At 37.2% G+C, this 24130-nt stretch overlaps 1 protein-coding gene across 1 annotated transcript in view; it reads right to left on the bottom strand.

Moving 5' to 3' along the window:
* Positions 1 to 23549, bottom strand: part of DDX1 (DEAD-box helicase 1) — a 29797-nt gene extending 6248 nt beyond the window's left edge. Inside the window, exons 1-19 of the mRNA XM_003787402.2 lie at positions 23373 to 23549; positions 20752 to 20803; positions 20397 to 20460; positions 19440 to 19469; positions 18423 to 18519; positions 17315 to 17362; positions 14715 to 14798; positions 14420 to 14503; positions 13764 to 13840; positions 12790 to 12862; positions 10927 to 11003; positions 10689 to 10803; positions 9841 to 9979; positions 7939 to 7999; positions 5936 to 6034; positions 4995 to 5084; positions 3725 to 3913; positions 3020 to 3071; positions 1636 to 1782 (exon numbers count right to left, since the gene is read on the bottom strand). Coding sequence (XP_003787450.1) covers positions 1636 to 1782; positions 3020 to 3071; positions 3725 to 3913; positions 4995 to 5084; positions 5936 to 6034; positions 7939 to 7999; positions 9841 to 9979; positions 10689 to 10803; positions 10927 to 11003; positions 12790 to 12862; positions 13764 to 13840; positions 14420 to 14503; positions 14715 to 14798; positions 17315 to 17362; positions 18423 to 18519; positions 19440 to 19469; positions 20397 to 20460; positions 20752 to 20803; positions 23373 to 23388 — 1594 coding nt within the window. The 5' untranslated portion in view covers positions 23389 to 23549. The remainder of the gene's footprint in view (positions 1 to 1635; positions 1783 to 3019; positions 3072 to 3724; positions 3914 to 4994; positions 5085 to 5935; positions 6035 to 7938; positions 8000 to 9840; positions 9980 to 10688; positions 10804 to 10926; positions 11004 to 12789; positions 12863 to 13763; positions 13841 to 14419; positions 14504 to 14714; positions 14799 to 17314; positions 17363 to 18422; positions 18520 to 19439; positions 19470 to 20396; positions 20461 to 20751; positions 20804 to 23372) is intronic.
* Positions 23550 to 24130: the final 581 nt, after the last annotated feature.

Raw genomic sequence — 24130 nt, 5'->3', positions numbered from 1 at the left:
TATTATTCCACAAAGTACCCTCACACCCTTTCTCAGTCTATGCCTCTCCCATCGTCCTGGGAACAACCATTGTTCTGATTTTCATTTTCCATCAAAAATTAGGTTTGACTCTTGTAGAATTTTATATAAATAGATTCACACAGTATATACTCTTGTGTAAGTAGTATTCTGCTCTACAAACACACGTATTTCACATGTTCTTTTTTTTTTTAGACAGAACCTCAAGCTGTCGCCCTGGGTAGATAGAGTGTTATGGCATCACAGCTCACAGCAATCTCCAACTCCTAGGCTTAAGCGATTTTCTTGTCTCAGCCTCCCAAGTAGCTGGGACTACAAGCACCGCCACAAAGCCCAGATATTTTTTGTAGTTGTCACTGTTGCTTGGCAGGCCCAGGCCAGATTCAAACCTGCCAGCCCTGATGTATGTGGCTGGCACCTTAGCTGCCTGAGCTACAGGAGCCACTATGGCACATGTTCTTGATCCACTATCCTACTGCTGGATACTTCAGTTTTAAGCTATTATAAATAAAGCTGTTATGACCACTGTTGCATTCATCTTTTTGTCAGTAAGTGTTTTCATTTACCTTGGGTAAATACTTAGGAGTCAAAGTGCAAGGCCCTAAGATAGCAATGTTGAACTTTTTGAAGGACTGCACAACCCTTTACCAAAGTGCTCACACCATTTTGTATTCTCACTGACAGTGTAAGAGGACTCCAGTTGCTCCAAATCCTTGCTGAAATTTGGTGCTATACTATTAGTTTCGTGTGTACAGTGGTATCATATTGTGATTTCTATTTTGCATTTCCACAACGATTGATTACATTGAGAATTTTTTCATGTTGGTTTACATAATTGATGTTATAAATATAAAATCAGAATTTTTTTATCTTCACTGTGGATAAATTATAGTATTACATAGTGACCCCTTTGCTTCTAATATTTTTGTCTTAAAGTCTATCTTAGCTTTTATTCATAACAGCAAGACCAGCTTCCTTTTGGTTAATGTTTTGGCTGATATACATATAAATATTTTTTCATTCATTTTCCTTTCGATCTTTCCATGTCCTCAGGTTTTAGGCATGTTCCTCATCAACAGCAGGTAGGTAGATTCATGCAGTCTAACAGTCTATTCCTTTTAACAGCAGACGTCAGTCCACTGACATAGTGTTTAATACCATAGTCAGATTTTTCCACTACTGATCTTATTCTGTAACTTCTATCTGGCATTTTTCTCATTTTTTTCCTCTTACTTTCTTAGCCTTATTTAGATTAGGGTTTTTTCCTCTCATACCCTTGTTCTCTATTTCTTGATTGAAAAAAAAAGTTATATTACTTTAGCAATTATACTTTAAATTTTAATATTAATCAATAACTTTACTCTTCTCCCAAATGATATAAAAGCCTTACAACACTGTGGTACATGCTCACCGCAAGGAAAACTCACCTACGTGAGAAACATTCTCTGTTTTTTCTAAGGCTAATCATATGGAAAAGCACTACATAAGCACAGATAATTAGAATGCATCATCATTGCCTTAAATTCTGTACATGCATTCTAGATTACATCAACATGAGATTAATAATTTACTAGATGAAAAAATAAACACAATTTATTTCAAAATAGGAAAAATTACCTCCTCCTTGTTGCATAAAATACTGCTCCAAGTTATCACAGTCAATCTTGGTTCTACAGAAGATAATTGCTTGATCCATCTTATGTTCCTTGATTGCCCGGACAGTATACTCCCCCTTCAGAATTTTAACAGCTTCAGACCACATTTCTTGAATACCACAACAACAACAAAAAAAGAATTTCAATCTGACTTTGGAGCAAACACACATAAGTACAGTCACAGACTGCTTATTTCTCTTAAAAAATTCAGCTACTACAAATATTATAGTAAGGACAAGAAGTAATAAAGTTTGCAGAGTATCCCAAGACACATAACTATGTATATGCCTCTTATGAGGGACACACACATACACACATACAAATTAACAAAAATACATAGCCAAAACTTTCTTAGCTATCATGAAGAATTAAAAAAGGTCTGCTTTGCATTAACCTCCCAAAATGCTCAATAAATGTTTTATACAATTACTTTAACCTTACAAGCCTAAAGGGATCCATGGTTCTCTAAGCACCATCTATGTATCATGATGTACCTCCATATATATTCAGAACACTGAAACAAACTGGGTCAGCTTTGCACAGAAGCCTCTTCATTGAGTCAGGATTTAGCATTAGACTTTTTAAAAAAGTCTGACAAACTATTTAATGGGTATGGAGTTTCAATTTAAAAACATGAAAAGGATCTACAGATGGATAGTGGTGATTACAACAATGAGTTTACTTAATACCACTGAACTGTACACTAAAGAATAATTAAAGTGGTAAAATTTAAGACATGTGTATTTTACCACCACAACTATTTCAAGATCATTTTGATATCTTTTGCAAAGATACAGCTAAAGACATCCTTCTTTGTTTACCCAGCATCTCTGGCAAAAGGGATCTATATGATGTTTTTTCCAGAAGTCAGGACCAATATAAAAATCTGTCTCCAGAAAAATTTGTTTGTTTCCTATATAAATGAGAATTCTATAATCCTAAACATTTGTGATTTAGATGCCAAGAGACTAATACCTGAAGTCAGTGATTAATAGTCCTCTATCTGACCTCTTTTCAGATAGTTTCTTTCCTTCCAAGAGTCTGTCAGTTCTGGGATTCACTGGGACAACAGCGTGTGTACTGTATATGGAACAGACCCTTCCCTTTTAAATCAACTCATGTTAGGAAAGTGCCTTATCTTCTCAGTTTCTTTACATCAAAAGAATTCAACGTAGCATTTCTCTTTTTCCTTATTTTCTATTATTTTTGGTGCTTTTACTTTCAAATTTTATGTTCTAACTTTGTAGGCCACCTCACATCTTTCATGAAAATAGGCAGAGCATAAATGCAACAAGAACAACTAATTCATTTCCAAAATCTTTCAATACATTGTTTTTTTAACTTACCTGGACTGTTAGCCCCTGGTCTTGTGTTATCTTTTGCATGTACATCATCAGTCTATCAAAAGCAAACAAGGTAAAAAAGGGATGGGGAGTAGTCAAGTAATGATTGAGAACAGGTGTCTTTTTTTTTTTCTAAAAGGAGAATTACTTTTGTCATGGACTGCTTTCAAACATACGTCTTTATAATCTGTAGGCAAAACCATTCTTCAGATTCAGAAAAACCTCACAGCAACTCCACATCTAAGGTAATTAATTTTTAATGTAATAATAAAAATGTAAATGTGGTTTTCAGAATATTGTATATTTCTAATAAAGATATCCTTACTTTAATAAGGTTAAAGCTAATAACAGAAGAGAAAAGAACAAGATCGCCACATGAAATTCATATTTAGGAGAACAAGGGACATCAAAAGGACACAGATGAAAGTTCCTACTAATATGCTACAAAAATATAAATCATTATATCTGAAATTACATATAAAGAATCTTATTAAAGAAGCTGATCACAAAAGTAATTTCATATAGAGAGAAAAATTAAAAGATGGACCCCATCACTTACTCAGTGCCTCTTTAAAGTCCTCACCTTAGTCAGTGAAGTGGAATTTTCTTTGACACGATACCTGATTGCCTTAAGCACCACTAAGAGTTCCTGTGGTAGTTTATGAATTGCTTCATTCTATACAGATGTGAACATTAGAAAGTACTTACTCTAATGTGGTTCTTTCCAAGCCTTTCCCAGAGTCTGTCGGTTTTGGGATTCACTGGGACAACAACATGGTGTACAGTATCTGGAACAGAATCTTCTCCTTTTAAATCAACCCATGTAGGAAAATGCATTATCTTTTCAGATAATTTCTTTACATCAAAAGAATGCAAAGTGGCAGAGCAAACAATCACCTAAGAAGAAGAAAAGCCAAATTTAGAAACTTTTATATCACACAAATACTGATATGGGACAAAAATATGCTAACCTGGACTCCCCAAAGACTAGTTCAATACCAAATTCAAGACTCTGGGCTCGGCGCCTATAGCTCAACCGGTTAAGACGCCAGCCACGTACACCTAAGGTGGCAGGTTCGAATCCTCAGCCCAGACCCGCCAAACAACAATGACAGCTGCAACCAAAAAATAGCCGGGCGTTGTGGCAGGCGCCTGTGGTCCCAGCTACTTGGGAGGCGGAGGCAGGAGACTCGCTTGAGCCCAGGAGTTGGAGGTTGCTGTGAGCTGTAATGCCACGGCACTCTACCCAGGGGGACAGCTTGAGGCTCTGTCTCAAAAAAAAAAAAAAAAAAGATTCTGTGTAGCAACAATTAGCAGTGTGACTTAAGGAGGGTTAATTTCTCTGAGGTTCAATCCTCTCATTGTCACACAGAAATTATGCCATCATGTCCTCAAAGTCCTATAAAAACTAAGTCAGATGAAAAGGTTTCTGAAAATCAAGAACTATTAAGTCACTAGCCTCTTTCTCTTAAAAGCTTCCTAAGAAAGAAGGGTGAAAAAAAACAAAAGAGCAATATTTGAAGAAATAATTATACAGAAGGTAACTTTTTTTTTTACAACAGTCAATTATATTTTAATCAAAAGCTTAAAGATACATAAGAAAAAAATCCATGCATTTATTTAATCAAAAACCAGTGAGAAGGTAACTTTTTTAATAGGCGAAGTTATTTTTCTTTCAAACAGGAAGCAGTATCAATAATCTAGAACATAATCCCAAAATGATTCATAGGACACAACTACTAAGAATTGTTTACTTATAGTCTTCTGTACCACCTAAGTAATTTCCTCACACCTCCCTTCTCTTTTTTTATTTCTAAAAACAGCTCTTAAGATTATCATCTTTGGGCGAACTATTTAGTCTGGTAACCAAGGAAACATTTTATATAACAGTTAACAAGAACACACAAAAACAAAAAATTATGATTAAACTGTAACAACTGTCTACACATATTTAAGATGCATTATAGTAGTTTTATACCTGAAGTCTTTTTCCATCAGAGGTAATCTGAGGAATCTGATTGTGCATCCTATTTATAAAATCAGAATAACCTTGAGAAAGCAGCCCATCCTACATAAGAAGCAAAGAAACAACAGAAGTTTTTAATCAGTACTGAAATCCTTTTTTAAAATCAAACCTAAAACACTAAAATAAGGAAATTAATCCATATACATACATATCCCCATATCTGCAAAATTATCTTCTACTGGATGGATTATTTTCTATTGGATATTTAAAGATACCTCTATTGACATTTAAAGGTAAATTCAAGTTTAAATTCCTTGTGACTAAAATACGAAAGTGACAAAACATAATCCAAAACTGTATTAAACACTAGGGTTAATAGCTTCTAATACATCTCAACACATTAAGCATATGATTTTAACATAAAAAGTATAAACCCTTCAGTGCAAGGAAACTTAATTCAATGTGAAAATAATTTAAAGTATATCTCAAGAGCCTGAAACACATTCATGTCCTTTCAAGATAGCCCATATTTTGCATCTCTGACATAAGGAAATAATTTATAAAACGTAAAAAGAATGTACATATAAAGATAGCTATTTGGAGTAAAAAACAAGCCTACCTACGTATCTAGTAACAAATGTAGTTAAGCAAACCATGGAGTGTCCATATAACAGAACATCAGACAGCCTTTAAAAGTTGTTTACAAACACTGACAGGAAATACTACAATGTTACATTTTGAAAAATTTTTCCCAGATTTCCCATAGCTTGATTTTCAACTACATAAAATATTTACATAAAACAAGGTGACAAAAAAAATCAAACTAGTAACAATGATTCTATCTAGGTAGTAAGACCATAATTAAATTGTACTTTTTTCTTCATTTTATATATTTTACCTCAAAAAATATAAGCAAACTTTAAATAAAAAAAAAAGACTACATTTCAACATACAGCTTCATCAAGGACCAGGAATCTAACTTGAGATAAGTTCAGTTTTCCAGTTGACACCAAGTCGTCCAGTCTTCCTGGAGTGCCTACAACTATATCTACCTGAAAAACAGAAGCAGCACCTAATGAAAACTGCAGAACTATTACATATTACCTGGAAATAGCAACCAATAACTGTCTACTCATAACAGAAACATGCATACTGAAGCGTTCAGATTCAACTCTAAATTTGTAAGAAAAAGAATTATGGATAATGCCATATATTAACTTGCATTTGGCTTGAAATTTATATGACGATTTTGGACCAAAATTTATTTTGACACCCTTAACTGTCATAGATGGTCTTATACATAAAATTTTTATTTTCTGAGTAAACATCAGAAGAATTTACTATAACTCTGAAATTAAACCAGGACACAAATTCCATATCCACCATTACTCAACTGTGTGACTTTTTTTTTAAATTAAATCATAGCTGTGTATTTGTGACCTTTTCTTATTTTATCTCTTCTAGTTACAATTTTCTCATTTTTTAATCGGAGGAATACTGTCTGCTTTTCAAGATGGCTGTGATAATTAAGGAGATAAGTAAAGAAAGTACTTGATGCCTACTATACCTGGTGCTCAATAAACTGGGTTATAATTACTAGTAATGGTGATCAGACTTCCAAGAAAACAATAATTACTATTTGTAAGTGCTTATTAATGAACAGGCACTGTGCTAAACATTTTACAAGTTTCATTTCATGATATCAATAAGGCAAATACTATTATTATTCCTATTTTTAAATGAGGAACCTGAAATTTAGAACACTGAAATCATAGCACTTACAGCTAGTTAAGTACCCACACTGGGACTCAAACTCAAGAGTCCAAACGTGAGGAAGAGTCTAATCTAAATGACAGCAAGTTTTATTTTTTATTACAAAAATTTTCAACCATATACAAAATAAAATAGTATAAAGAACTTCTATAATACAATTAATTAACAACATTTTGCATTCTCACAGACACATCTTGCAGTCATGTCCACAGACAGGATGATGAGGAACATGGGTTTGGGAGTAAAGCTCTACCTAGGAGGCATAAGATCTCGGACAAGTTACTTAATAGTTAATATAAACCCTCTTCCTAATCTGTAAACACAGGGAAGATTACTATTTCAGACGGTGCTTGAGAGAACTGAATAAGACAACATTAAGCTTGTAGCATCATGCTTGGCCCATTTCTAAAAAGCAGCCAATAGAGGTTAGGTATTTTTAAAGTGTACATATGCATGCATGCAGGTCAGCACAAATAAGATAATAAATAAGTAAATAAATAAATAAAAACAAATTCATGAGTGCTAGAATTTTGTATGAGGGGTTTGGATGCTACTGGGGAAAGAAAAGGCACACTTGCAAGATAATTTTTCACAAAATATGCCTTTGAATGAATTTTAGCCTCATTCGATTTTTCTTAAAACAAAACAGAAAAATAGAACTTCTATAAGTTGACCACCCAAGGGACTATAACAAACAGGTCAACGGACAGAGGTGGTCAACGTAAGGAACTAGTACTGGTATAGACAGGTGGTAAATGTCTGGTCCATGAAAATTAGGTCAACTTATGGAGGTGGTCAATGTAGGGAGGGGGCCAACTGTGGAGGTCCTACTGTACATTTCCAAAATGACAGCCTGTAACATTACTTTTTAAAAATTAAAAGTACAGGCTCCGCGCCTGTGGCTCAAGCGGCTAAGGCGCCAGCCACATACACCAAAGGTGGTGGGTTCGAGTTCAGCCCGGGCCCGCCAAAAACAATGATGGCTGCAACCAAAAGACAGCTGGGCGTTGTGGCAGGCGCCTGTGGTCCCAGCTACTTGGGAGGCTGAGGCAGGAGACTCGCTTGAGCCCAGGAGTTGGAGGTTGCTGTGAGTTGTGATGCCATGGCACTCTACCCACGGGGATAGCTTGAGGCTCTGTCTCAAAAAAAAAAAAAAAAAAAAAAAATTAAAAGTACAACTTACCCCATTTTCCAAAACAGAGAGCTGATCCCGTGCTGCAACACCTCCAATTATCAGAAGCTCCCTGGGCAAAAAAAAAAAATCACAATAATAATTAATGTAGAAAAAAGATTAAAGTCTGATGTACATTGTTTCCTGAAAATTTTAAAACATGAAGTGGCCATATTATCCAACCATTTTATTCCTAAGAATACATCCAGGGAAAATGAAAATATCTATCTTCACACAAACTTGTACACAACAGTCGTAGCATAGCAACCAAAAACTCAGCAGTGATGAGCAATTCAAATGTCCATCAATTGATTAAAGGATAAACCAAATGTCTGTGTAATGTAATACTTTCTGGAAATAAAAAAAGCAATGATGCACTAATATAAATTGGAACATGGATGAACCTGGAAAACACACTCAGTAAATGAAGCCAGTCCCAACAGACTATATTATTTACAATTCCGTTTATACACAACGTCCAGTATAGGTAAATCCATCGGAATAGAAAATAAATTAGTGCTTGCCTACGGATGAGGTTAGGGGAAAGCAGGACTGCTTATGCAGGGGTCCTCAAACTTTTTAAATAGGGTGCCAGTTCACTGTCCCTCAGACCGCTGGAGGGCCGGACTGTAGGCCCTGGGATAAGTCGGCTGCTAAGCAGGATAGGCAGTGGCGGCAAAAACACCCGGTGAGTAGGATAAATGTCCTCAGTGGGCGGCATGTGGCCCATGGGCCCTAGTTTGAGGATGCCTGGATGGTGTTTATTTTCAAGGTGATGAAAATGTTCTAAAATGGTTTTTGTTAATGTATTTGGGAAACATAATGCCCCTAGGGTGGTAGATGGTTAGGAAATGTGCCAAGATAATGGGCATTTACAGACAAGAAAGCTTTTCGCTCTGTTTAGTTTACTATCTAAATTGATTTAAGATGAAGGCAGGCAACCATCAAGCAATTTGTAATGAGTCACAGACTTATAAAACTCAGTGTTAACATGTCATCCACTTTTTCTGTGTTTTCCAGTATTTTTTAAATGAATAATAAAATGAGAATAAAATTAATAAAGGAAGGTTCTTGGTAGAAACTTCTAACTAAAAGTTATCTGGCTGTCTTAAGAACTTTTTTTACTTATGGAAGAAAATCTTATTGTAAATAGTTTTACTCAAATGTAATTTACATATCATACAATTCACCCTTTAAAACGTACAAGATGTTTTTAGGTTTGATTATAATCCCAGCGATAAATACAATTACCACAGTGGTGGCTTTCCTCCATTTGGTGAGTTTTATGATGTGGGAATTATATTTAAATAAAGAAAGTAACCAAAAGCAAAAGTAACAAAAATCAAGTGTCAAATTAAATAATAGTAGTTTACTTTTATGGTACAGCTTTTGTCAAATTAAAAAGGATTGCTACTGAGCAAGAAGCTCCATAGATCATTTAACTTATGGTCTCCCTCCAAAGGCAGATAGCTAGATAGTGAATAAGCTGAATGCCCCAATGTAAGAAAGCCACCACAGGGGGGCAGCCTAGAATCAACTTGGCCAAGTTTGCCAACATGCTAGAAAAGAGGGATGCCTCTTCTATGCAAACAAAGTGATGAAATGAATCTAACATTGAATGAAATGCTTCCTTTAAAAAAAATCAGTTTTTACTAACATTGTTTGACTTACCATGAATCTTCATGTTAAGAAACACAGAAAAAATTTCAACTTGATAAAAAAAAGAAAACCTTACCACTTACCAAATAAACAGAAGTTTTATACAGAAATTGTTATTATATCAAAGTTACACATTTACATACTTTTATGTGTGCATTATGTATACACAATGAATTTCTACCTTGTTTTTTTCTATGTTACTCTTCTTCCAAAACACAAAAACAAAAGGCATTTGAGCACAAAAGGAAGATTTACCTTAATTTAGGATTATCAATATATTTCTTAAACTGCTTGATGTTATTCAAAGTTTGTTCAGCTAACTCCCGGGATGGTTCAACAATGAGAGCTTTTGGAGCATTGGGGAGAAACTTTGTTTGTGTTACCTGTGCATTACCTTAGAGGAATAAAAATAATTAGAATACATGCAAATCACACCTCAAAATACCATTTCATTATTTATAAAATATGAGGGCAAAGATTCCAATATCAAAATTTTAACAGAACTGTCAATAAGTATAAGAAACAAACATAATAAAACAAAGCCAAGATTTCTAAAATGAACCAAGCCCTCTAATTAAATCTACCTGTAATAATTGTAAAATAACTGGTAAGTCTATAAAAATGACCAACTTGGGATAAAGTGAACAAGCTATCACATGGCTTGTACTTTAAATAACTGAAATCTACTAGGCAGTACAATAAGCACATAAGCTTTGGAGTCAGACTACTTAGATCAGAATTCAGTTCTTATACTTATTTGCTCTATGACCTTAGTCAAGTTAGTTTAAATCCCTATTCTTGAGGTTCTTTGTAAATAAGAAAATTACTACCTTATAGGGTTATTAAACATTATATAATCCATGTAAGACACTTAATGTGGTGCCTTAGCACTTAACCACCACATATTCTATAAATATTAGATATCATCACCATCAGGACTGAATCCCCAAATGCCTTAACTCAAACTATATACTTAGAGTTAATGAATCAGGTTTGACCAAACATCAGGGGAAGTATATGTAATCCACTATGAGAAGCCTTACTGGAGTTTGCACCAATTTTTTTCAACATTCTAGAAATTCTTACCCTCTCAGGTATAATACCTGTGTGTTGTGATTTGACAGTGTAACTATCAGGTGCCTTGGAAAGAGCAACAAAACCATCTTTTGGTGGAAACTTGAATTCTTCTTCCCCGAAGTTAAATTTTAGTTCAGCATTCTAGCATTGAATAAAGAAGAAAATTAAAATTCTTACCTTACTAGGAAACTGACCAATACAAAATAATGAAGATCAAGCAGATTATAATCATAGCAAAATTTGTTTAACTAGACTCTAAATTACCTTCAAAACACAAGCAGGAAAAAGGGCTTGATTTTTCATATGTGCTGGTATTTCAAACGCCAGACCAAGGTCTTTTCCTAAGAAAAGAAAATAGAGAAAGAGAATTGAAACAACAGGCAAAGAATTTTCACATGCTCACACTGTCAAATCTACTAACTAACCTACATGCATTCATGATTCCCACCTGATACTACAGACAAACCATGCTGCTTAAAAAGCCAGTCTCTTCACCATTTTTCCTTAACTCCTAAAACTGTCCCCCGCCCCTTCTACATTCTTCCTTGTCTACAAGACCACTTCCATTAGATGTTCCATAGCATACAAACAGTTCCACATTAAAACAGAAGCAAATTTCTGTTGAACCCATCTTTCCCTCCATTTATGTTCCATTTTTCTTCTCCTTTTTCCATTTCCAAAACTTCCCATTTTCCATTTCTACTGTGTCTATTTCTTTTACCCCATTCTCTAATGAACTGGCTCCCCATCAAGCTACCCTCACCCACCTCCTTGCTTGACCCAAACAGCGCTCTATCTGGCTCATTAATACTCTCTACTTGCGGCTCGGCACCTGTGGCTCAAGCAGCTAAGGCGCCAGCCACATACATCTAAGGTGGCGGGTTCGAATCCAGCCTGGGCCTGCCAAACAACAATGATGGCTGCAACCAAAAAATGGCCAGGCATTGTGGCGGGCGCCTGTGGTCCCAGCTACTTGGGAGGCTGAGGCAGGAGACTCGCTTGAGCCCAGGAGTTGGAGGTTGCTGTGAGCAGTGAAGCCATAGCACTCTACCCAGGGGGACAGCTTGAGGCTCTATCTCAAAAAAAAAAAAAACTCTCTACTTGCTAAATCCACCAGTTAATGTCATGACTCACCTTTAGCACTGGACACAGTGACTGCTCCTGGTCCCTGAAACAATTTCTTACCCAGACTGTAGGATACCATGCCCTCTTGGTTCTCCTCCTCCTGGCCTTCCTGCTCATTCTCCTCTGCCGGATTCTGTCAATTCACTGACCCCACCCATAGGAACCCAGGCTTCAGACCTTTTCTTTATCCTCACTGCTTAGGCAATCCCACTCCTACCCCCAATTTGTTTTCAGCACAGCAGCCAGAATGAACTATTCAACTAAAGCAGCGGTTCTCAACCTATGGGTGAACTATACTAAAGGGCCGCGGCATTAGGAAGGTTGAGAACCACTGAAGGAAAGAGAGATGCTGCTGCTACTCCTCTGCTCAAGGCCCTAATGGCTTCCCATCCACTCAAAAACCAAAGTCTGTATCATGGCCCACTCAGCTCTACATGGCCTGGCCTCACCACCTCACTGATGTAACACTCCAGTCCCCTCCTCCGTGTTCAGTGCACTTCAGACCCAGTGGCCTCCTCACTATTACTCAAATACTTTGAGAACACTTCCATCTCGGGGCTTCCACATTTACTGTTCCCTCTGCCTGAAATGCTCCTTGAAGGTATCTTCATGGGCTATCACCCAACTCACTGAGATTTCCACTCAAACATCATCTCATCAGCAGAGCCTTTCTGACCATCCTATGGAAGAGCACACACCCCGACTGCGAGGACTCCCCTTTCCCTTCCCATGCCACGGACTCTCCTCCGTGGCATTTATTACTACCTGAGAGTACATGCCTGTCTGTCTCCACAGAGAGCGCCACAGAAGTAAACACATTTGTCTAGTCCATTTTCTGCTGTGTCTCCGATACTCAAAAGATACCTCACACACAGAAAACGCTCAATAAATATTTGTTCAAAATCAGGGAAGGAGGGACAGAAGGTTGAAGAGAGTGAAGGGAAAATCACAATTATAGAATGTCATGTATCTTTTTGCTAATAAGCTCTGTGAAGACCTTACCGTTTTTGGAAAACTTGACATGCCCTTTATCTATATCTAGGTAACATCCAATGGTATCATGCATAGTGAATTCCTAGAAAACCAAAAAGTTAAGAACTATTAATAGAAAGCAAAATCTTTAATGAAGTTAAAAGTTCAAATATAGCTACAACAAAAGTACACGTTAAGTTTTAAAATAATTCCTTGAAGTGCTAACGTAGATGATAAAAATGAGATATGACAATTAAGTTCACAAGCTCGTCTCAGAATAAGTGCTGCATACTTCACTGCTGAATACCTTACAGTCACCTTAGAAGTATTTCCCTTGGTAAGCCAGGCATTGATGCCAATGCCTAGTTCACCCTTCAAAGCAATTTTGGAAGTCTTTCTGGAATGACCATCAGAACTGTCATCGTACAACACACAAAAACACGAAACAACAATAATAAACACCAAGCAGCAAGACCCTGCCACATGTCAACACGAACACAGCTGTGAGACACTGATACACCAAAGTGATGAAAGCGTACCCAGGTGTTTGTACAGTGCTACCAATATAAGTGCATAGTGGCAGGTTGGAGAACTTGTCAGACCTTGTACAATGACAGCTCTGATGGTCATTTAAATTCACCATTATCAAAAATAAGAATAATGTATGTATTAAAGCCAAAATAAAAATGGAATAAGAGAAGACAATGTAATACATGGTGGCCATTAAGCTCATGTGCAATTTAAAATTGCACACGAATTTTATAGCTACCCTGTATATTTCTGAAGGGGTAATGAACAGCATAAAAGAAAAACGGTAACTATTACATATTCACCTAGTTTTATAATATCTCTTCACTAAAGTCCAAATCTAAGCTTTAGATGGAAAATATACAGAAAATCTACTCGACCTGGAGAATCTTTTATATACCCTCATAGTCAAGAGTGATCAAGTATGCAAGAAAACTTATTAATGCTATGTTTAAGTCAATAGCATAATAGCTTACCTCTCCGTAATTATCAAATTGTTTATTATGAGATTTCTTTCCTGTTCCACCAAAGCCAAATCCAAACTTGTCAGTACCTAGATTTAAGATTTTAAAAGCATTTTACTTACATGGTAAGAGAACATACACAATTAAAAGCCCTAGTAAAAGGAGCAATTTTATTTATATGCCATTATAATATTTTCATTTCAAAAGACCACAGGAAAAACTTGCCTAAAGTTTCTGACTCCAGCAAAGAAATGAACAGTTTTAAGCTTCTTTTAGTCAAAGTTATGTGACATGATCGACATAGGTGATAACTGCATTCCCTTTTGCTTTGGCCATGAAGAATTTCAGATGTGAATTTATAATAATTTGAAGTATCTGTGCAGTACTATGTGGTACACACTCATGCACACTAACTTTATCTTGACTCTATTCAGAGCTTTACCCTTATTCCCCCTGATTTCATACACTGTTATAATGTATGTATGTACTTTTTGTAAGTTACTTCAAATCTTTTTTTGGAACATGGGTTATGATAAATATTACTTCCATGTCTCTAAAATATGAACTTTTTATGGCTAATTTATTACTATTATTACTGTTTCTCAAAATAATAAAACATTAACCCACAAACATAAATCAATCAATTCAGTTTTTTTAGAAACACTTACCTAGGTCCAAGGAGGCCTGCATAGTAGACCAGCCAACTCTGCATAATCCTTGGTCATGACAGGATACTTCATAGTAGTATTTCCCTATAACGGTAAAGTACTTAGAGATTTATATAAATCACACATATATGATTCAATTGCCATGTAGCTTCATCTGGTATGTACCAAACGACAAATAGTAGGTCTTTTTGTACCATCAAGATTCTTTCCAGATCCTCGATTTAAAGGCATTCAAAGCTCATGTACTGGTACCTTGTCTCAAAAGTTTACACAAGGGCAAACACTGTTCAAATACCTTTCATTAATCCTTTAGTAGCTCTACACCCATGCCATTCCTTTACTTCTCTGCTTTGACAACAAAGGCCATCTGATCCAATTGCTGGATTTGAGAAAGAATCAGAAAAATGTCAGTGTAGGTTTTATAAATCATACATCCAGAAAAATAAATATAATTACTAATTATAATATAAAATATAAATTACTATAATATAAATATAAAATATAATTATTATTTATCATATAATTACTAATATGATAATTCCTTCACTTGTTACAACATTCCAGAGACTGAGACTTGTTGATCCCAGGTGATAGCAGTATTTTGTTCAAGAATAACTGCCTATATTCATCCCCTGTCTGGCGATGTTGAAGGCTAGTTTCCATATTTCATCTGTTAACTAGGACAAGATTTTATAGCAACACATCCAGAATGGAATCAACACAGCTCCTAACCTGACTTGCACTCATAGTAGCTGCATCAACAACACAAATGTACTTAGACAACTATTCTCTAGAGTACCTTAAAAAAATTGGTACTCAAGGATAACATATCACCTCGTCATCAGTATTTGTTGCCCTCATTTTATACTTCAATTAGAGCTTGAGTGACTATACTAAAAGTAATGAATTTGCCCTTGACTTGTTCCCCAGTCAAAAGAAGAAACCATAAAGGGAAAGTAGGGAAAAAGCACAAATAAACAAATATTATTTGCCAACGTCAGGACTCTAAAAGATATGGTTCTATATTATACATCACAGTCAGTCACAGTGATATCCACATAGTGGATTTAAAAAGATTTAGGTTTTGTCTATATTAGAAATTATAACATTATCCTGGTTCATGTTTACAACTCATATTCAGCACTTGAATGTAGAACAAACTTAAAAAAGCAACCTCGGGTGGCACCTGGGGCTCAAAGGGGTAGGGCGCTGGCCCCATATGCTGCGGGTGGCAGGTTCAAACCCAGCCCCGGCCAAAAACTGCAATAAAATGAAAAAGAAACAAAAAACAACCTCACACTTCTTCACTTTTCAGAAATTAAATCATCCAAAGTATAAATTCTTACTCATATGGGTACTGAATTAAATAAAACTAAAGTTAAAAAAAAACATTCTCAAGGAGTTTCTGAACAGCTGAGCACATGAAAATTCCTAGGGGTTGCACACCCAAGGAGGGCTTGGGGCTTCCTACCCCTTCTCACACCTGGTCCTACACATTTCTTCATCTGTATCTTTTGTAGTAGTAAACGTAAATAAGCGTTTCCCTGAGTTCTGTGAGCCACAGTGTAAATTAACTGAACACAAGGAAACCTTGGGTGGCCACAGCGTGACCTGTGGTATGAAGGTGCAGCTGTGCTGCACTCACTTAATAAAGGTAAAAGGAACTGATGTGATTCAGAGACGGATCCACCTCCTGGGGAGGTAGTTCACGGGATGCCTAAGAAAATGCAAACTAATAAGAAAAAAGAAAAATATGTAATCTTTCACAGTGACTGTTATCTATACTAGCTGGAATAAAAGTAAAAGAGAGTGTTGGATCAGACCCTGATGATAGCTAGATAAAGCTCAGATTTCAGTCAGTCTGAGCTTCAGCCAGCAGCTGAAGGTAGGACTATACCTAACAAATGCAAATATTGTAACCTAGTTGTTTATCCCCTCATGTTAACCTGAAATTAAAAAAAGAAGAGAGTGGAAGGGGAGGGGAGGGGAGGGGAGGGGAAGGGAGAGGAAGGGAGAGGAAGGACAAGGAAGGAAAGGAAAGAAGAGGAAGAGGAAGGAAGGAAGGAAGGAAGGAAAGAAAGAATAAAGAAAACACTGATGAGGTGAAACTAAGAGAAAAAAGGGAAGAATCACAGGACTTGTCCCAGCAGGCTGGACATCTTTAAATAGTTATTAAGAAATGAATGAATAAAATACACATTAATGGGGGTTAAAGCAAAGATTTAAATACAGCACTACCAAAGGCAGGGTGGACCAAAGGTAGCCCATCCTGGTTCCCTAAAATTAAAAGCTTCAAACAAGTTTGCTGTGCTTACCCTAGTTTGGAAAAAACTTAGGCACTAGCTACGTACACTAGAGCTGGCAGGTTTGAATCCAGCCTGGGCCTGCCAAACAACAATGACAACTACAACCAAAAAATAGCCGGGCATTGTGGCTGGCACCTGTAGTCCTAGTTACTTAGGAGGGTGAGGCAAGAGAATTGCTTAAGCCCAAAAGTTTGAGGTTGCTATGAATTGTGACGCCGTATCACTCTACCCAGGGTGACAGCTTGAGACTCTGTCTCAAAAAAAAAAAGTATAAAGCACAGATTATAATGAGAAAATTGATAATTGTGTGGGGCAATGTTGTGAAAGGTTAACTGAATAAATCATCCTTTTTTCCCCCCACTGAAATGAAATAGTACTTTTTTCCTGCATATTAACTTCTCATGTATACTAGGATTTATTTCCATTATATTGTACTGTCTATTCCTATGTCAGTACCTTACCATTTAATTATAGTAATAATACTCTTAACTTCTGAAAAATGAAATCTTCAATAACTATACTTTTTCAGAATTTTCTTGGTATATCATTATACAAAAAGTTTCTGAATTAGTAAAATTTATCCACTTACCAAAAGCAGATCCTCTATCATATGGGTTCATCTGCCATTTGTTGAGTACTAAACAAATTAAATAAGAAAAGTTATTCACAAACATATAAAATTAAAAATGCTCAGTAACAAAGCAAATATTTTACATATCTTAATTTCTATAGATTCAGTATATAGGGTTTTACATATTTAACATTTGCTGCTATTATCGAGAACAAAATGAAACTGAAAATCAAAACATGTCAAATAACCACTGGCCTATCTGAAACTAAAACCCTACCTACTCTCATCACTTGCTTTGGTACTAGATGACAGGGATCTTTGTCCTAACAACTAGGTTAGCAGTCCCAAACCTTTTTGGCATCAAGGACTAGAAGACAATTTTTACACAAAGAGGAGAGTGGGGAGGGGTATTTCAGGATGATTCAAGTATATTACATCTCTACCTCAGATCATCAGGCATTAGATTCTCAGAAGAAGTGGGCAACCTAGATTCCTAGCACAGTTTACAGTAGGGTCCCTGTTCCTGTAAGAATCTAATGCTAGGGCTAATCTGACAGGAGGCAGAACTCAGGCGGTAATGCAAGCAATGGGGAACAGCTGTAATACAGATGAAGCTTGGGGTGCTCCTCGCCCACCCAGGCAGCTCACCTCTTGCTGTGTGGCCTGGTTCCTAACTCCATAAATCATTTGTAAAATCTTTTCTTAATACTTTTATAAAATGTACCAAAGCATAAAAAGTAGTCAGTGTAATAAAAACACTAAAATAACTAAACGTAATTTCCAAAACACAAACTTTTTTTTATTTTTTGCAGTTTTTGGCCAGGGCTAGGTTTGAACCGCCCACCTCTGGCATATGGGGCCGGCGCCCTACTCCTTTGAGCCACAGGTGCCACCCAACACAAACATTTTCTTAAAAAAAGTACTCTTAGTATTTTATAAGAGAGGGGGACAACCGTTCACTGTTTAGGCTCTAAACAATTATTTAACAGTCTGGTTTCTACATCTCCAAATTGCAGTACCATCCCCCAAAGACTGGCAATAAAAATATATACCCAAACTTCACAATCCTAAAGGCCAGTAATGACAATCATTGACTTATACAAAAGTATCAACTTATAAAAATTACCTGAAGCACCAGTTTTAATTGTTGTTTTTCCTTTTTTACCTTCCTGTTGATCTTTCAGAGTTTCATAAACGATCTGGATAACTGGAATACTGAAAGCCTATCAGAAACCAAAAGTTCTTTCTCTATATGAATATTCAGATATTATTGAGTTTAATAACATAAACGACAAAAGGTATGCACACACAATTAATATGTACACATATTCCAGATTGCTGTTCCAATTTCATCTGCCTAAGCCTGAAACACCAGTAAGATAATAGAACTGATCAAATAAAAGAAGTTAAGAGCCAGCGGACAGCCCAAAGACAATACAGACATACAGAACGAACCTAAAGAGAAAAAAATATCCAGTCTGACAAACTATTTCTCCATTCTAGGCCAATAGGAGATCAACTTTTACCTACAACTTCCTTATTATTAAAGAACCATTGGTTTAAAATTCAGAAGTTGTGAAGCCAGGCGTAGTGTCTCATGTCTATAATCTCATCACTCTGGGAGGCGAAGGCAGGTGGACTGCTTGAGCTCAGGAGTTTGAGACCAGCCTGAGCAAGAGCAAGTAAGACCTCTGTCTCTAAAAATACCTGGGTGTTGCGGTAGGTGCCACAGCTATTTGGGAGACTGAGGCAAGAGCACTGCTTGAGCCCAAGAGTTTGAGGTTGCTGTGAGCTATGACACTCTGGCACTTAACCCCAGGGAGACTGAGTGATACTCTAGTCTCAAAAAAAACAAATTAAAATACAATACAATACAATTCCGAGGCTAGTAAAGTTTATAACAAGTAAAGATACTGTGACTCTTTCTCCAAGACCAGATTAAAAGTACATTCTTAAAGCCATGCTGTTTTGTACATGTTCACAAAGATCTTAGCTGGCAATAAAATATCACTCTCAGTGGCAACCAAGCAATTCCTTATATTTTGGAGGTGGCTGTTTTATTAAATATTTTAAAGTAAAAGCTATGTTTCAAGCTATTTCAAAATATAACTCTTACAAAGTAAGCTTTCAATTTATTACTTACACCAGTTTTTCCACTTCCTGTTTCTGCAGCCTAGATGGAGAAAAAAGGTTGATTTTACAGATTAATTTATCAATTGAAGAGATTTAATTAACATGATACCATGTAGAAATCTTTAACACTTGACTGGCTACCTTTATTTTCAGTGCCTTCACATTACCCAGGCTTCCTCAGCCAAGTCTGTTGCCCATTCCCTGAAGAATATGTTCTCCAATTTTCTTTCTCCAACAAAGCCCTTATCATTCTAAACTCTGTTAGGCGAAAAATATCCTAACAGTATCAAATCCCACACAGCTATACTGTAATCTGCTACCACATTAGTCTTCACACAATTCTAAACACACAACACCCCAGCTTCATAACTGCCAACATTCTTCACTGTCTATACCCAAATTCTTCAACGTGACACTTGAGAAAGGGACAGAGTAATCTGACCCACTATATAGTTGTCATTTTATCTCAAGTTACCCCCAGACACAGACATTTTATGTAACCACCTAACTGCAGATCATACCCTGCATTCTCCTATTACTATTTTTGTTGATGCTTTCTCTGCCTAGAGAGCATTTCTCTTTCATCTTCCCTTGTCAAAAATCTTCCTAGTAGTCCTTTCCTCTCACTCAAACAGAAAGACAACTAGACTCCCATCTGAATCCTCTAATACGCTTAATCTATGTAGGTGCCACATTCTCTCTAATATGACACTTATTTTTGTACATGTCTTATCGCCCTACTTGGCTGAAGCTTCTCAAGGGCAAAGACTGCAATTTCCTCATCTTTGTGTACCTACGGTCTCTACCTAATACTCTGAATATAGTGTTTATCAGAAGTATTTGTGAATAAAATTAACTTGGTAAAAGGATCATTTTTAAGATGATGGAGTTCTTAGAATGTGTCACAGACAGCCCCCAAATATGTGTTCCCAGAAGCCCAAAGTTCCCACCTCACATTTAAACATACCATGAGGACGTCACCTCCTCCTAGGATCAGGGGGATAGACTCAGCCTGGATATCAGTTGGGAGACTACAAGAATCATATTTGAAGAATTTTAGTTTAAGAAAAAAATTAACCTAAGCAAATTAAGTCAGGTTAAACTGTAAGCCCAAAACGTAACTTTATTTGGTCAATATAACCAATGCTCTTCATGTAGAAATGTGTCGAGGTTAAAAAAAGAAACCTTCCATAAAGAGAATTACAAGAAAAACTAAATTTCACTTATCCTCCTACACCCAAAAATATTTGATAAAAACAGTAACAACTTTTTAAACTAAAAATCATCCTTGTTACTGGTGCATTTAAGCTTTATATACTCACAGCCAATCCATCTCCTCCACAGCTTGTGCAATCTCAGGCATAACACCCATCTCTGAAAGTAAAATTTAATTTCAGATACTATACATACTAAGCATAAGTCATAAATCACATTGCTCTTAAAAATTTTTTTTTTTTTGAGACAGAGTCTCACTATTTTCTCCCTCGGTAAAGTGCCGAGGCATCACAGCTCACAGCAACCTCAAACTCTTGGGCTTAAGTGATTCTCTTGCCTCAACCTCCCAAGTAGCTGGGACTACAGGTGCCAGCCACAATGGCCAGCTATTTTTGTTGCAGTTGTCATTGTTGTTTAGCTGGCCCAGGCTGGGTTCCAACCTGCCACCCTTGGTGTATGTGGCTGGCGCCATGACCACTGTGCTAACGGTGCCAAGCATCACTGCTCTTAAAATTACTGTTCATAAGACAAGGGAGAGACTCTGAAGTGTGGCTCAGTTATATCATACCTAGAGAACGTGGCACTAGTGAAAAGCTTAAGTTTTGAAGAAAGGCTAAATTTCAAATCCAGTCTCTCACTTATTAGCAAATGATCCTAGGCAAAGCGATAAACCCATTTTTTCCCACACAAAATGCGGTGTATATTACCTTTCTTACAGATACTGGAAGACTAACGCTAAGGCACACAGCTATCACCTAATACACAGTAACTATCATAGCACTTGTTTACCTCCTGTGACTAGAGAAAAACCTGCCAGAGCTAGACTGCATTCTAGACACCTTGGTTATTTACATTTTGAGACAACGATGCAATCATGTGCCTGAACTATTTGAGGGTCACAGCAATAGGAGAAATGCCTCAGCAATTTGAGAAAAATGAACAGACAAGGAGAGACTCCTATTTACTGGAAGAAAATGATCAAAATTACTGAAGAGGGAGGGGTTAGTGGTGAAGATTTGGGCAACTGGAAAAATGTCAGTTGAAGAGTTGTCCTGTCCTCAGTTGTATGCATACTTAAATAATTCTACTTCAAGAACCATCCTAAACAAATAGGTTGGGTTGTTCTTGATTGTGTGTTATTTTACCATTTCTCAAATGCACTGTAGAGGTCAGCTATACTTGGACTAGTTAGGTGAACTATTTAAACTTTTCCTCAAATAAGCATTTATCTTTAAGTCTGCATTTAGAAAATGCAACTTTTATTAACATTACAAAAGTATATACCCCTATAAAAAAGCAAACTCAAATAGTCCCAAGAGAAATAACCAATTTTGAAATTCTGTATTTCTTGTCTTTGATTGTAAAAAGGCATAAAGTAAATCCACAAATCGAATTTATTACAATAGCAGTGTTTTCTTTGCATCATATAAGAATCATCATTGTCAAAAAAGAAGGCTCTCCCAACTCTAAATCTTCCCTCCCAAAAAATCCACAGATAGAGAAACTAGTCAAGATTTAAAGCTGGATATCCAGAATTCTAGCTATATTCTCCCTCCTAAAATACAAACTGCTTGGATAAAAGGAGTGATGGTTGCATACAGAATACTCCAAGCTAAGATTGCTTGCAAAACTGTATTATTGCAAGCAGCAACAATTCCAGACAAGTTCTCATCCTATTCTGATCATGTTCTCTGCATGTTTTCTATGAAATCACGTCTTCTTTAAGTATATCACTTCTAACAGTTAAGAGAAAAATGGAAATATTCACCTTCTTTAATTCTGACTTTATTTCATCATAGCATATCACAGACTCTTCTTCCAGTCCTTTATTCTAACATTCCTAAAATTGGTGCATGACTCCCAAGGAAGTGAACTTATAAAATGACTACCTGGAACTATCTACAGACCCTGGCTCTAAAATCTTGTTTTAGAAGAGAGTTGGGAAAAGTCATCTTAATAAATTAACACTGCAAGATATTAGGCTTAACTGGATGTATTTATTGCTATAAAAATTTATCACGTTTAGTGTATTTAAGGGTGATTGCGGGTTCACTTGAAATTACATGCATAAAGGGGACGATGATGAAGAAAATAGGAAAAAACGTCAACCGTAGGGTTCAATAATACATCCATATCAAATCCTGTTTGCAACAAAGGGGAGTATCATATGGCAAATTAAATGAACAATTTTCACATTTTATGTTAGGCCAAAGTGTATACATGAATGAAAATATTTTCCCTTTAGTTTTGGCATACAACATTCATGTTGATAAAATAGCGTTTAAGGAATAAGATCAAGTTTATGCCTGGGACTATTTTTGGAAGGGCCTGAAAACACTGGACAAAGGCAGGATCGCGGTTTTTCCATGACTCCTCCTCACGTCCCACAGCTGGGACCAAGCCCGGATAAGCCGCAGGCAGAAAGAGGTTCCCCAAAGGTCATTGCCACGTCAAAGGGGCAGGAAAACAGCTACAGCAACGCCGCCGCCTTGTTTTCGCAGCCAAGGGGGCACTGCGAGGAAAGCCAAATAGAGATAAGAGAGAAAAGAAAGAGCAAGGAGGGGCGAAGACCTGGCGGCCGCGCGGCCGGGCCTTTGCGAGGCCGCGCCTGATCCCGCAGCGCGGGTCTCCTCCTGGCTGCTCTCGCCCCCAGAGCTCCTCACCAGCAGCCCCAGGGCCGAGGCGGGCAGCGAGCCGCCCACACCACCCCCGGCATCCACAAACGCACCAGAAAAGGCCGCCATCTTCGCCCCGTCCTCCGCGGCTCCGCGCGCTCCCCCTTTCCCTCTCCCCGCACACTCCGCGGCTGTGGCAGCGCGCTCTTCCGGCCCTCGGCCTTCGGCGTCCGCGGTCCGGGCGGGGACACAGCCCCAGGAAAATGGTTCCGACGAAAGAAAAGGTGCACTGCGCCCCGCCCCTCGCTCCCGCAGCTGACCCGACGGTGCGAACTCAGTGCAGCTGGACATTGCCTTCTATACAGTTATTATTTTTTTAAGGCACACTAAATGTCTTCTAGATCACTTTTCCACAGATCTTTAATCAGAAGTTTGGTGATTAGAGTCGCACAATGGGCCCAAGCTAATCTGACACCAAAGCATGCCCTCTCCCCTGCTTCAGTCGGTTCCTCAACCTCGCAAAGATAGACGGCGCCTTGTTGGTGAGTGAATGACCTGGAGAGAATGCACTGAATTAGTCCTATACTCGTGAGTGCCTGGTATCCGTAGGATTTGTTAAGTATTTTTGGCTGAAATAAGTAAGGGTTGAGGTCTCCCTCTTTCCCATCACCATTTTGATGTAGCTTTGATAATTAAGGGTTGACTTCCATGCAGTTTTGACTGCTTTCTCTTTGCAGAGAGATAAGAGAAAGTAAATGAACAATGAAACTTTCCAACCTCTTACTCCGTCAGGTAAGTATTAGAATCTTTAGATGAGAATTGACACTAAAATTAAATAACTTATTTAAAACCACACACTCGGCTCGGCGCC

Source organism: Otolemur garnettii, unplaced genomic scaffold (assembly GCF_000181295.1).
Source record: "Otolemur garnettii isolate 467f Iridium unplaced genomic scaffold, OtoGar3 scaffold00022, whole genome shotgun sequence".
In the NCBI taxonomy this organism is placed as follows: domain Eukaryota; kingdom Metazoa; phylum Chordata; class Mammalia; order Primates; family Galagidae; genus Otolemur; species Otolemur garnettii.
The sequence above is the reverse complement of the archived record's forward strand: the minus strand, read 5'-3'. Positions and strand labels throughout refer to the sequence as shown.